General features: G+C 45.8%; 1 protein-coding gene across 3 annotated transcripts in view; it reads right to left on the bottom strand.

The window, feature by feature from the left end:
* AMER1 (APC membrane recruitment protein 1) overlaps nucleotides 1–14,518 on the bottom strand; it is an 84,608-nt gene that overhangs the window by 24,846 nt on the left and 45,244 nt on the right. The window contains exon 4 of one of the 3 annotated variants that reach the window (XM_043491866.1): nucleotides 826–6,273. The exons of the other annotated variants lie outside the window; for them this stretch is intronic. Coding sequence (XP_043347801.1) covers nucleotides 6,092–6,273 — 182 coding nt within the window. The 3' untranslated portion in view covers nucleotides 826–6,091. Of the gene's footprint in view, nucleotides 1–825; nucleotides 6,274–14,518 lie in introns of those variants that run through there. 3 annotated transcript variants of the gene reach the window in all.

Here is a 14,518-nt window from a genome sequence, read left to right as displayed (position 1 = left end):
ACCACCAATGCCACTCGTTATGGGGACAAATAGTTATGAAAACCAATACCCCAGTAAAAGAAAAAAGGGTCTCCTGACCCCAAAGGACCAAGCCCCAGACCCAGGTCAATGTACAAGTCAGATCTTACCCACAAATCACACTGTTGCCAATCTTTTAGAATCTAAAAGCTAAAGATTTATTCATAAAAGGGAAAAGATATAGATGAGAGCTAGAATTGGTTAAATGGAATCAATTACATACAGTAATGGCAAAGTTCTTGGTTCAGGCTTGTAGCAGTGATAGAATAAACTGTAGGTTCAAACCAAGTCTCTGGAGTACAACCACAGCTGGGATGGGTCATCAGCCCTTTGTGTAGAGCTTCCGTTCGTAGCAAAATCCCTCCAGAGGTATGAAGCAGGACTGAAGACCAGATGCCATTCTGTCCTTGGCTTCTCTGCTGAAACTTCCAACAAAGGCTTATCTGCAATGGTCTCAGTCTGCAATATGGATTCCTGCCCTCTCAGAAATGGTTAGTGACTACTAACAAGGAGGACAGTTAGTGACAGCTGAGATAGTGGGTTATGAAACATGGACTAGACTATGAACCAGGGCCAAGTGGCTAATTGCATCTAGACCACCACTTGCCCATTAGAGGGCAGGCACCTTCAGTCCCTACAACCCCCGGCTGGATTTGGACTTGCAGAAAATAGGCCCATTCCCAATTGGCCTCTGGAAAAAAAATGATAAAAACAAGAGCAGGAGGAAATATATAAACAACTGGTGCCTAGGAGGCTGCAAGAGGCTCTGTCCTCTTTCCGTTCTGTTGGTTAGCAGTGTCTGTAATTCCCCTGGGCTGGACCAATGAAACCTCGCTAGCAAAAAGCAATGGATTTGTCTGCTGATTTGGCTTCACGTTTTCCTTGCTTCCCCAACGCATTATCAGATCCCCCCTCCCCGGCTACAGAAAACGTCTTCTCTGTTTCATTCTCCCGCATGGACCTCGCTTTCAACAGCCTGTTCCTTCTAAGCCCCACCAAGGGCTCCTCAGGGACAAAGGTGCAGTCAGGGGAATAAAACTTTGTCTTTGCACAATGTCGAGAAAAAGCCTAAATGGCTCTGCCAGCACCAGACATGGAAACACAAACAGCTCCCTCGAGCTCCATGAAAATTGTACAAATTCCTTGGCAGAAAGGTGAGAGCAGCAAGCCACCCTGGGCTCATCTCAGTGCCCAGATGTCATTTACATTGGAAAGACTAATAGCAGGGAAGGGGTCGTCCAAAATATTCCCAGAAAAATTCCAAACCCTAGAAATTCAAGGGTCTGTATCCCCTGGAGAATTCATTAAAATTGTCCGATTTTGAAGGAAAAAACCCCCCTCCAAAATTAAAAGGAAGACAACAGCAATGACCAAACCAACCCCATCCCGAATGAGTGAAATGCTGCCGGGCTTCATTCATATAATAGCACTAGCCAGCGAGCAAATTATTCTGTTTTCATGCACAATTTTGTTCTTGTGGAATAGATGGCACTTACGAGGGTTTCTTAAAATGCATTTAGCAAGTAATATAGCAAATAGCTCAGGTCTATGCTCACTGCCTTGATGAATCCTTCTGGGTGCAAGTTACTGAGTCAGGGAAAACCCAGTCTCTTCAGTGGTCAATGGGTTGTGTCTAGGTGTTGATAAGTGAACTCACCCAGTAGCTGGCACTTTTCTTTTTTAGTCTTCAAAAATGCATTGCAGATAATCACTGAATAAACCATGGGCGAGAGAGGTATGGGTTATCCCAGTTTTACAGCTGGCGCAGGTGGTAAACGGCTTGCCTTATGTTCAAACATAAGGAAGTATTAGCTGCCAGAGGGAGGATTTGAATTACCTGTCCTGTGTGCATTCCCTGGAGCAACAAACTGTTGCTGTGACCGAACCTTTAATCATTTCACAAGCTGAGGCTTTGGACTTGAGTGCTCCTTTTTCAAACCCAATGGGAGAGGACTAAGGAATTCATCCTGGTGTTGAAAGCCTTTAAATCACTAGATATAAAGGTGTTTGGGGGGATAGGGAGGACCTCATATAATGCATCCTCTGGCAAACTCTAACCTCTACTTATTTTGACCAACAAATAGCTCTTTAAATTGGGGCATACTTTCAGGCTTCATCATCTTCCTCATGAAGAAATTTAATGAAACCCTTTCTCTGCTTGATCCCTTGAGAATACAGGAATTTATTGCTGCTCCTGCTCTCTACAGGCAATAGACAATAAAAAACAGTTGTAACACTGTATTGATTATTGATGCCCTCTGGTGGCTAAGTATTAAAATTGCCAGGATTTGGCTGACTTCCTGAGGATAGGTTTTGTCTAGAAAATACAGGTGTCAGCTTACACATCTTGAATGTCATGACAGGGACTCATGGTTGAAACACAAATGTGACTGCACTGATAATTCGTGTCCTGCTGTTCTAAAGTGGTACCCTCTGGGTAGGTTCAGTCTGCAAACAATATTGGGGAAAATAAGCACAGGTAATCCCAGATCTGTTGGCATATTTCTTCATTTGTCAGGGAATTTGGTGCTCAAAGAGAGGTACTGACAGCAGCTACTTGAGCCAGGCATAGTGTAAGCATCACCACTCAGCTCTCTCAGTGCTTCTCCAACATGACCTGGAGCACCAACTCTTATTTCTGCCCCAGGCCTTCCCACTCTGCCAAATTATGTGTGGTAGTTTTGCTCACAGAGGGACTAGATTGAGACCTACCAATCTCATTTCATGTGTGACCTGAGCAAAGGATTGGATCCTCAGTCTCTAGAGGTGAAAAGCTAATAGGTTAACTCTCCTCCAGAGCATTCTGAAGAAATAGTCATTTACCATCCTATAAAATTAATTAGGCATCATAAAATATCCACTACTTCAACTAGCATGGGAGCTCTGTGCTGGAAGCATGCAAACAGCAAGCCTCCAGGAGCCTGCAGAACAGAGGGTTTCTACTTGCTGCTCAACATCCAGCTATCCATGTGCATCAGCCTTACAAAACTGTCAAAGAAATGTACTTGTCCACTTTTGCAATAGTGATTGATGATCTTTTATTTGCTGGTCAAAACAAATCAACAGAAAAAATATTACTTGTCCAGGGCAAGTGCGGGAATGGAATTCCACAAGACTGATTAAAAGTGTGTCATAACAGATGTGATGAAATCTGAGGTCATGCAAGCTTTTACAAGCAGATCTCTTTGCATAACATTTCAGTGACAGCGGTAACAAGATGTAAATTTATGGTCTAATAATGGTCGGTCACTGACTGATAATTAAAACAATATCTATCTAAAATATCAACAGTGAGAGGGGGCTGATTTTTTACAGGGTTATGGGTCATTATGGTAGCCCAGGCTCCTGTTAACTGAATAGATGTATTAGGCACATATAGCTAGTACATCTGAGAGCACTGTTTATTAATAAGTCAAGGGACTGATCAAAACAACCCCAAGCTTTGGAGCAGTTCAGATCTGGACCTATCTTCTGCAGCTCAGGTCCATTTCTATTTCAAAATAACAACTTCATTCAGAATGCTTACAATGGACAGCAAGAAAAGCCATTCATTCAACCAACCACCTCTAAGCACTACAGAGAAAACCTCCTGAGCTTGGAATCATAGTCAAGTATTCAACCAAAAATGTGCTGTGCATTATGCTGTGAAAGCCAGCAGAGCTCTGTTTCACAGCTTAGGGCAACTGCACCTCTATTCCCCCTCTATGGTCCACCAAGAGTCCCCAGCTTACAGGCTTCTGGCTCCCAGTCATCACCTTTCTCAGTTAGAAGTCACCACACAGCCCTTTCTAAGAAAGCACTACAGAAAAAACATAAAAGAACCTACATGCCTGTTAACCACCTTGTCAGAGGTCACCCTAACTCCAACAAGGGCTATGGCAGGTGATCAAGCCTTCAAACCCCACCAAGGGTTTTTTTGTGGTCGCAAGCTCAGAACAGCTGTTAGCTCAGAACAAGCACCCCCATGAGCAGATCAAGTCCTTCCAACCCTTCCCAGAAAGGATTAGGGTCCCTTGAATGGAAGGTCCTGTTCATTTGCTGGATCAGAAAAAAGGCCCCGAGTCAATTTGAATTCAGGCTATTTGTCCAAAAGTCCTTTTTTTTTTTTTCCTGCTGGTCTTTAGAGAATCCAGTTTAAACAAGTATACACAAGCCTCTCCAGGTGGTGGTACCTCTCAGAGGTGTTTTTACCTGAGTGAATTTACTCAATCACCCCCCACTGTGCTTAGTTCCTGGAGTCCTGTGGTCCCCCTGGCCCACAATGATACACACACTTAACACAGTAAGATCTCCCAAGGAATTTCCATCTCTGATTGAAAGCCAGAGAAGATCCACAGTTCTCCACTGAACATGTCCTTTCCCCAGTTGTGGAGAAATCTAGTCACATCTAGGGACTCTCACCAGGAGCATCTCAGCTGACCTTGACTGATGCGACAGTGCATAGGGAGAGAGGTTATTCTAGCTCATTCAGGGCTCTACAAATCAAAGCCATACACTAAACCACCGTGTCACTGTAACAGGGTGCAGGCACGTGACCTGGATCTAGCTCAGGACTGTCAGCAGAAGAGCTATATGAATGAATGTTTTGTGACAGGTGGTGAGGACAATGTCTTTGGGAAAGTCAGAGCTCCATCCCCCAGGGCCAAGGGACTGGGCTGATTTCCGTTTGCTTTCTGATTCTTTTAACTTACTTAGCTTTCTTGTTGCAAACACTAACTCTTGGGAGAAATGAGTAGACCTTGCCAACTGCTTTTCACTGAGACATCCCATTGGCTCCTAGTCTCATTTCACCCTTTAAACTACAAGTCAAAAGTAAACACCGCAAAGCCTTTGTCCATCTTATAAGGGATGGTCAAATATGTGGTGTGTGTAGCTTTGAAATAGCAACACCTTTTATTTTCTGAATGCTGCAGCTTTTAATTTCTAAGCACCATTTCAGTTCAGCCACCATTTTGTTCTCGGGGCTCAGAGCAGACGGGCGCAGAAGTACATACCGGGCTCTTCCCTGGGAATGTTACTTGGGTTCCTTTCATTCAAAGTAAAGGTCTTTGTGACTAAATGTGCCTGGTTGTTCTGTGTTTTCCCCACAGACAAAGGCCAAAACCCAGGTGGTATGAAACAAGAACCCCGCGACCAGAATGACAAGTGGGAAAACACCACAATAAAGCCTGTCCTCCTGGTATCAAAAGGGTTCTAGCATTTCCTGCAGGGTTCTAGCCAAACATCGTCATTTGTGTAGCAGTAAAGCCTGCTGGGTGCTTTACAGCTGCAGACAAGCTCCCTGCTCCAAACAGCCCGCAATCCCTGCAATCAGCTCCACATGGTGACCTCACTGCTGCATGGAGTTCATAGCAGGGTCAGGACTTTAATAATAAACTGTGCATTGAGGGCTAGTGGTGGTTTGTGGTATTAATTGTTATTGTCCTGATTGTCCCTATGGGAGAGAGACCAGCCCTAGTTCTGAGCCAAACATTTACCATTTTCTCAATCCTCTCCTTCAGCAATCTTTATGGGCCCTGTGTCTTTCAATGGAGTTAAAAGGTAGGTCCCTAATTTTGACCTCAAATGTCCCCATTAATAGTTTCCCCGTGTTGGCCAGTCCTGCAGGAGACCGAACACTAGAGCAAAGGGCTCCAGGAACCAGAGAAAAAGAAGATTCTTCAATCCCAAAGAGAAAAGCCCAGGCCTTAGGCATCGGAGCCAGAGGGAGAGAGCAGTCCCTGCAAGTAGGCTGGACGAGGGACCTTTCCTAGGGTTTTTTGTTTTTGTTTTTTTAAACAAAATAAAAAAACATCCTTACCACAGGATGTAAACTAATTGCTGTATTTAGCTAGAAAAACAGCCCCTCTCCCTGCATTCTGACTCACTTCCCCTTACACAACAATGAGCTGGGAAAAGCTGCCAGATCTCAGTTCTCCCCAACTTGTTCCCAGCCAAGTGGCGTCTTTACATCGATTTTCCACATCTCAAGTATAATCTATCAGCTGCTCCCCAGCCAGGAGTGAGATGCCTCTTTCGGCTTTGTGCACCCGAGAACTTGGCCACTCTCAAGCCCACACCACTAGGAGTGAGGTCACTCCGATGGTCCAACGGAGGTGAATGGTCTGCTGCCATGTGGGAGGGGCAAGTTGGCGTGGCCTCCTCTTGTGCCAGTTCCTTTCACTGTGGTTGATGCTAAGTTCAAATGGCACCTCAGATCCCCGAGAAGGAAAGGAGAAATGAAGTACCAGTTTCCTGAGATTGCACAGCCGGAATCTGGGAGGAGACAAGAGGTACATTACTGTGCACACAGCACAGACTAGAGGGCAAACAGTTCGCAAGTTTGTAGGTTGGGATTTTCAAAGGGTCCTAAGGGAGTTAGGGGCACAACTCTCAAACCAACCTGAAATTGAATGCAGTCTGACTGTGCTGGAAACCCTGGAGAGAAACACTGAAGCTAGATCCTTTTCAACCCATTACTTTTTGTAATAACATATGAATCTATACAAGTTAAGGCAAATGAATGCTCAAACCTCATGCTTCTGGGCAACAGCTGATTCTCTACAAGGGGTCAGGAAGGAATTACATCTCCCTCCCTCTTTCCCATCTCACTTCACATGCAACATTTCATGGTTGGGACCTGACCCGGAGCTGAGCACCTGCGGCTCCCATTAAAATCAGCAGCCAATTTGCACTAAAAGCTTGAAAATTCCTTTAATCCAAACAGGCATTTCCACACATCATACATATGATTCACACCTGCATTTGCAACCTGCATGCTTTCACTGTGGGTTATGCAATCATGTTCTGGTTCTGCTTCCCATGGTGGCACAAATGCTAGGCTACTCTTTCCACACTCTCCAGTACCTTGTAGGCCACAGCGCAGCTGCTACCATACCCAGTGCCCCATCTCTTTGTTTTCACAAATGAAATCATTCACCTTGGACAAGTCATTTGAGACATAAGACATACAGCAAAGATAAAGGGGCAGGAGATATCTCACCAAGTTCCTAAAAATAACATTACTTGGGGAATCCAAGAAGCTGAAAAGGGTAAAATTTTTTATAATAACCTAGCAATATGCCATGAAACATTTATGCTTGAGCAGAGGAGCAGCTTGCAGTTTTACTCTGAAAGACGACTGGGTAAAAATTGCTCTCTCACTCAGCAGATCTTCCTGTCACAGAGTCACAGCTGCTGCCTTACTGACTAAAATTAGTTTTCACTATTATTTACTCCCCTTAGTACAGCAAACTCAGCACACTTGCAGGAGGGCAAGCTGGATTCTGTTCTGGTTTGTGCAACACCAGCAAAGCAGTGTGGTTAGCCAAGTTCTCACCTCAGGCCAATTTCTGCCCTCGGTTACACTGGACAACCGCACTGGAGATCGGGGAACTCCACAGGCCAGAACACTGGAATTCAATGGCTTTTGTCCTGCCGGATCTACAAAGGATGACCTACTGAAATCTGACAGAGATGGGTGTAGCCCAGGAGTTCTGTTACTGCCTTGGGCATGGCTGAAATACTAACGTTAGCACCCAGAGGTTTGGCTCTTTGTTCTGCCATTGCTGAAAAATCTCCTGGTTTGTTAAAATGAAGTTTTGGAGGCTGCCATTGTAGAACCTATTGTACAGGATTTGGCTCCACAGCGCCCCCTCGTGGCCCATCAGGACACTGCTCATCCCAGTAAGCCATGCCTCTCACAAGGTCCAACACAGCGAGCTTTAGCCCCGTAGCTGAGGCACTCTTAAGTCCCACCCCCTACAAATATTAGAATCCAAAAATAAAACCAAAAACTCAAAATAGGGTCATCTGATGAATCTTCAGCAGTAACCTGCCCTTCTACTTCTGTATGGCCCCGTCTTCTAACAGCCCATCTCCCAGAGCCCTTAGCCCATCCACCAGGAGGCTTGTCCAACCAGCAAGCAGTATCAGACTGCTGACTGTAACTAGCTCTTCTTCCCTTCCGGGTCAGCCCCCAACTGAGCTGTATCTTCTTCTAACTTCCCTCTCCATACCTGTCATCTGCTGCACTGAGTCCACCTGCCCAGATTAACCCCCACCTTGCCACTGTGTGGTCTCCATCACACTCACATTACCTGGAGCTTCTGGGTATTTGGAGGGACACACATAAAAGACCAAATTCAGGCAACACAATTCCCATTAAAACCAAGGCTGAAACCAGTACATAGGGCACAGCCCCCAAATCAGGTGTAGTTTGTAGAATCTAACAGGACGAGAGAATTTTTTGAGCTTACGGTAGATTTTAGTGAAAACAGGAGGGGGGGGAAGAGCTAGGAGATGGGGAGACATCTTTTTGTGAGGCACTGCAACTTGGAAAGCTAACTACAACAGCACTGTGCCCAGTCCTTAAGAAACAGAGTGACACTGACCCGGGGAGTGAAGTGCAACAAGTAAACAAACAGCACAAGGAGCAAAAGCAACATTAGATTGCCAGTATTCTTTCCCATTTAATAAAAGTCAGGATTTATTATTAATATTAAGGTCATTTTTAAAAGGAAGGGGTTTAAATCTTGAAAGAGTCTTTTCAAATGCCATTCCCCCCCACCACCACTCATTTTGAAATCTGTGCAATCAGGAACTTGACTCATGAAACTAGTTAATAGGGTACTCACACATTGGGAGATCACCACCTGGTCCTTCTCCTTTTGAGCCAGCTCACTGAACACTAATGAAGTGAAGATGACATGCATCCATTAGCGGCAAGAAAGGATTTCCTGTGAATCATCAGACCAACTGCTACTAGAAAACTATAAGAAAAGGAGTACTTGTGGCACCTTAGAGACTAACAAATTTATCTGAGCATAAGCTTTCGTGAGCTACAGCTCACGAAAGCTTATGCTCAGATAAATTTGTTAGTCTCTAAGGTGTCACAAGTACTCCTTTTCTTTTTGCGAATACAGACCATCACGGCTGCTACTCTGAAACCTGTCATTATGTTAGAAAACAATAGTTGCCGCCTCTCCTGTGGGGTCTCTCCTCTGGGGTAGCCATGTGAAAAGCGGATGTTAAAATGTTGTGATTCTGCTCTCAGAACTGAATCTCTCAGGAGTCAGAACTTGGCAAGACATAGCACCAAGGTTTTCATCTCAAAGTTAGACCTACCCCAACATCTTAACGTTGTTATAGAATCACAGAAATTGTAGGGCTGGAAGGAGTCTTGAGAAGTCATCAAGTCCAGCCCCCTTCACTGGGGCAGGACCTAGTAAAGCTAGCCCATCCCTAACAAGTGTTTGTCCAACCTGTTCTTAAAAACCTCAGCGATGGGGATTCCACAACCTCCCTTGCAAGCCTAGTCCAGAGCTTAACTACCCTTATAGTTAGGTTAAATATTAGAAAAAACTTTCTAAGTCTCCCTTGCTGCCACAAGTGACACATGGGGGGGCGCATGCAGGGTCAAGTGCCCCTCCCCCCGATTTCTGCTTGGCCTGCTGGAGGTGGGGTGGGAGAGGGACTCTGTCCTTCTCCCGCTGCACCTGCCCCCTGGCACGTTTCCAGCTCATTCAGCCCCTGTTCCTGGCAGCTGGGCCCGGGTGGGGACTGGATGGAGCAGGCGGACACCGCCTCCTCCCAAGCTGGACACTCTCTTAGGCAGCTGTTGCACTGCACAGAGGCAGCGACCTGGAATGGCCAGCCTCAGCCGGCGTGAGAAGCAGCTCCGTCCCATTCCCTGCCTGGACCCGGCTACCAGGAAGAGCAGCTAAGCGAGCCAGAAACATGTCGGGGGGAGATGTAGCAGGAGGACACTGCCTGCCCCCGCCTTCCACCCCCCGTGGGTAACTCTGGCAGGACGGGGAGAGCACAGTGGTCCCTGGACTCTGCGCAGGGTGGGCGGGTTGCTGGGGAAGGCACCAGGAGCAGGTTTCCTGGCCTCTGCTCAGCTGGAGATAGGGGCATTGCCTGCACCCTGTACCTCTTCTGCTGAGGTGTCTGTGAGCTCTGGGGAGACACTGGTGCTGTGAGTCTCCCCGGGCCAGGGCTGGCCCCAACTAGGCCCAGAGGCACCTGCTCCCCGCTCCTGTGGCCCCAGCCCCCAGGAGCCAGTGGGATTGACTGCCCTGGCCCAGGGAGATGGGGCTGGAAGTTTGTCCGACAAGTAGGGCAGTCACATGTCCCCCACCTTTACAATGTTCCCCCCCCCGCCCCCGCCCCCACCCATCCTGGCCTGGGTATCAGGAGGCACAAGTAATCTATGCTTGCTGCAGATTAACCCTTCTACTTCTTGTCCTACTTTCAGTGGAACGTGGAGAACAATTGATCACCCTCCTCTTTATATCCACCCTTAACATATTTGAAGTCTATTATCAGGTTCCCCCTCAGTCTTCTTTTCTCAGGACTAAACATGCCCAGTTTTTTAATCTTTCCTCATAGATCTTGTTTTCTGCACCTTTTCTCACTTTTGCTCTGGATTCCCCAATTTGTCCACATCTTTCTTAAAGTGCGGCACCCAGAATTGGACACAGGACTCCAATGGGGGAAATTATCTGGATTCTAAGGGTCTGATTCTTTATTCACCCTAAGTAGTTCTGGGAAATTGGATGTAGTTGGTTACTTCTTCAAGTTTCCACTTCACAACTAACGAAACGAAGGAACAATGCAAGGTTAAGAAATTTTCAAACTCCATGAAACTGAAATTCAGTGGGAGTTGGACACCGGCTATGTCCCTTAGGTTCCTTTGAAAGTGCAAGCCCACATGTTTAAACAATAATGCCTTACTTGTATTACTCACTTTATCTTGGATTATTAAAACAGAAAGGATTTTAAGTTTGTTTAATTTTTTGCATTTCACTTAGCTGGTCACGTTCACTTTTTGTTTCTAATTGGTTGCACTTCTCAGTTCTCCTGTGATGCTTCAATATTTCATTTGTTAATGCTTCATGAGAACATTATCCTCTCTCAGGGCCTGATCCAATGACTACTGAAGTCAAGGGCAGTCTTCCATTCACTTCAACGGTCTTCAGATCAGGCCCTCAGAACATACCTCAACCAACTTTGTGGAGAGGCAGACAGGAGGAGACTATGCTTGGGCTCAGGGGAAAGGACTCATCCCCATACCACAGACAAGAGCAGCAGGGCAGCCCTTCAATGACTGCTGCTCCAGTACCTTGGCTGGACAAGGGACAGTGAGCCCTGCACTCACACACGTATGCATAAGAGCAAATACAGTGACCAAACCCCTTCATCTCTGCCAAAGACTTTCAGTCATTTGAAGTGGCCTTCAATGGGCTGGTGTGGAGCCCAGGACATGGGTGCACAGGGGATGCAGAGCTCCTTTAAACACCTATTTCAGTCACTCACAATGAAGCTGCCATAGTTGAGTTCTGAGGGGGCCTTTGACACATTCACCCCTGAATGAACTGTTCCTAGAGAGAATGTTTGCCAGACATTCTCTGAAAAGCTGCAGGATCTCTGGAGAGCCCCCAGGGCTAAGGCAGAAGGGAGTTCAGTTTTAATTAAAGAAAGAACAGAAAATATCAGAGATGAAAAGCACAAGCCCCTGCTTACATCTTACACCAGCTGAAGGGTTAATGCTCCCAGTAGGACGGCCATGGTTACCACTTGGTTAGGAGTCAGACCGACTGACCCACATTCAAACAAAATCAATATATTATTTAGAGTCTGGGGCTCCAGCTCGCATTCAGCTATTAGAGGAGCGCATGTAAAAAGCTGCTTGTCACATTGAAGAACTAGACATGCGGAAAAGGAGTCCATTTTAGGGAGTCTACAGATGAACTTACCGCCTCCTTCCTTTTAAGCAATCCCCCCAGGCCACATGCGATTTGGAGTTTAACTAAATAAAACAAATTGTCTGAGGAGAACCACCAGGAAAGTAGTGAGAGTTAATGGAAAGTCAGACTTAATGGGGTGTCTGAATGGACCGCAATAGAAAGTGACTGCCCAAAGTTTCATGGCTGATCAAAATTCTGAGCTGAACTCTGGTCCAGTAATACCCTAGGGATTTGATTTTCTCATGTATGGACTCCAGTATGGTATTGAAAGAAAACAAAAGACAAAGAAAGAAAGATCCTAAATCAGCCATTTAACCACATCAGATAAGTGATCCCAAACCACAGCCATTGAGCTGAACATCCCTGACCTTTAAGAAAACATAGACCAGACCTGGATTTGCAGATTGGCTTCATCTTTAACAAGGATAGTTTCATGCCAGGAGAACACAAGCTTATTGTTTAATGTCAATATATTTGTTTGTTTGTTTGTTTGTTAGAGAAGAGTCTCATCTGTTTGACGAAGTCTGGGGAGTTTGGTACCTATATTACCTCAACTCCAGCATCAACACTGACACTTTGGAAGACACTGATCAGCAGGCACTGCGAGTGACATCAGCATTGAGTTGCAAAAGTTCTGGCTCAACAGAGCAGCACTTCTAAAAATGGCAGGTTTCAGAGTAGCAGTCGTGATTCCCACACTAAGACAAAACCCAGTGGGGTAGCCATGCATCAGATCTGAGCAGTCACAACCGTGTCAGTGAGGCACGGAAGGTACATTAGATTGGTTGCCAGCTCATTTGCAGCAAGTCTAAAATACTGCTTCAACATTGCAGCATGAATGAATCTAAAAGCATCAGCTTCCTCTCTCTATTTCTGCCTACATTTTGGACTGGAAACTAATTCCAACCCCCACTCCATTTCTTCCTACGTGGAAGGGTGATCTTACAACAAGCACATGGTACACTACTAGGAATCAGACAATCTGGGTTCTGAACTTCTGATCCCATCTCTGCCACAAACTTCCCGTGTGACCTTGAGCAGGTTACTCCCCCACTCCGTGCCTTGCTTTCTTGCTCGGTAAAATGAGGAGTCAATACTTCTGGAATCTGTAGCAGCTGAGCTGGTCTCAGCCAGAAGATGTGTGATTTTTGCATGTTTTACGATATTTCCTGGGTACTGAGTGAAGTTGTACAACCCCTTTATTTGCAGTTAAGGGCCAGTTTCTTTGTATACCCTATGGCTGATTATTTTCCTGAATAAGATGGCCGTACAAGTCTGTCTTGGAATGGGAAGGCAAATGTAAATGGCAGTCCATCTTCCATCTGCTGGTGCTGATTAGAAACAGGCCAACAAGGCGGTGTTTGCGGCTGATACAGATTTTGAGCAGTTTTAAGTCTGGGTTCAGAATTCACATCTAACCAAGGTTTGGATTCCCATTTAGATTTGATGGTGCCAAAAGCTCAAACTACTCAAGACATTTCAGTATCAATAGTGAAAATTTCAGATCAGATGCACTCTGGAGATTTTCACCAATCTGAACTAGATTCTGGAAGCAGACCCCTTTCTGCATTTGTATCCAACCTGGGACAAAACCCACAAGAGTAGCTGGAACCCAGTCTTCGTACCTGCACCCCCAATAGATTTTGAAAGGACCCATATCTGAGGTTCCTGTTCTGGGCCATTACTGTGTCCAGTGACATAGCGCTAGTCCTTTTAAAAGGGTAGCGTGCAATCGGCTTTTGCAAACTTGGATCACTCACTACATGTGCCATCTTCACAGGATTATTCACATATCAGGGTTTGATTTGAAAGGACTTCTCTATATTTTCATATTCCAGTGGTTTAATAAGTAAATTACTTTTGCAAGTCCATCAGTTTGGCATGGATCCTTTCAAACAGATCACCCTGCCAAGCGGGCAGAATAGTCATTACTTCACGAGAGCAGCAAAAGAAGTGCAGAAACTCTTATTGCCCTTTAGAGGTCACCCTAGCATAACAACTCATACAGAAACAACCACAAAGCCCCACTAACAGGAGTAACAGTTTCTCATGGAAGAGCTTACAACTGCAAAAGCAGTGGCTCCAGCTAAAGAGAGGGATTTGTTAGGGGACTGTACTGAGTGAGAACTGCTTCCATATGCAACAATTGCAGCCACAAACCCAAATGCTTTCCTAACAATTTAGATAACAGCTCTCGTTAGATCTGCAGAGGCGGCTGGGGTTTTACAGCAGTACTTACATCTGACACAAACCGGTACTGCAGCCGGACCACAGAGGTTTATGAGTCAGCCTTCGCCCTCATACTAACAGAGCTGGCTGGTCTAGCACACGCAGCAGCAGGTTGTGGTTTTAGCTATAGAGGCCTTGTGTTCAGTCCCTGCAGAGGGCAGTAGAGCACACATCCATCAAGGTATTGTTAAGACCTCATCCCTGCATGATCCTAGCACATGGCCACCTATGCTCCAGCCAGTTGCAGACTGAGATTCCTAAAAGACAAACTCTTACCTGCTCTCTCTGTCACTGTCCTACTAACAGATAAAAACCCCAGCCTGTTCTGAGCTGCATGCAACAGAGTTTTAATGTTAGCGACAGATTGACAGCCTGGGAGACGGCAGTCTCTCTCTGGCTACAGCACCGCTAGGAACAGCATGGATAGCAGGAATGCAGTCTTCCCCCACACACTGCTCCTCCACTGTGCCTCCCCCCTGACTAGGAGAAAAGGAGTGTGGAGGAAAAGGTAGCTCAGGTAAAATGGCCCATTCAATCCTTTC

This window comes from Dermochelys coriacea, chromosome 9 (assembly GCF_009764565.3).
Source record: "Dermochelys coriacea isolate rDerCor1 chromosome 9, rDerCor1.pri.v4, whole genome shotgun sequence".
Taxonomy (NCBI): domain Eukaryota; kingdom Metazoa; phylum Chordata; order Testudines; family Dermochelyidae; genus Dermochelys; species Dermochelys coriacea.
The sequence above is the reverse complement of the archived record's forward strand: the minus strand, read 5'-3'. Positions and strand labels throughout refer to the sequence as shown.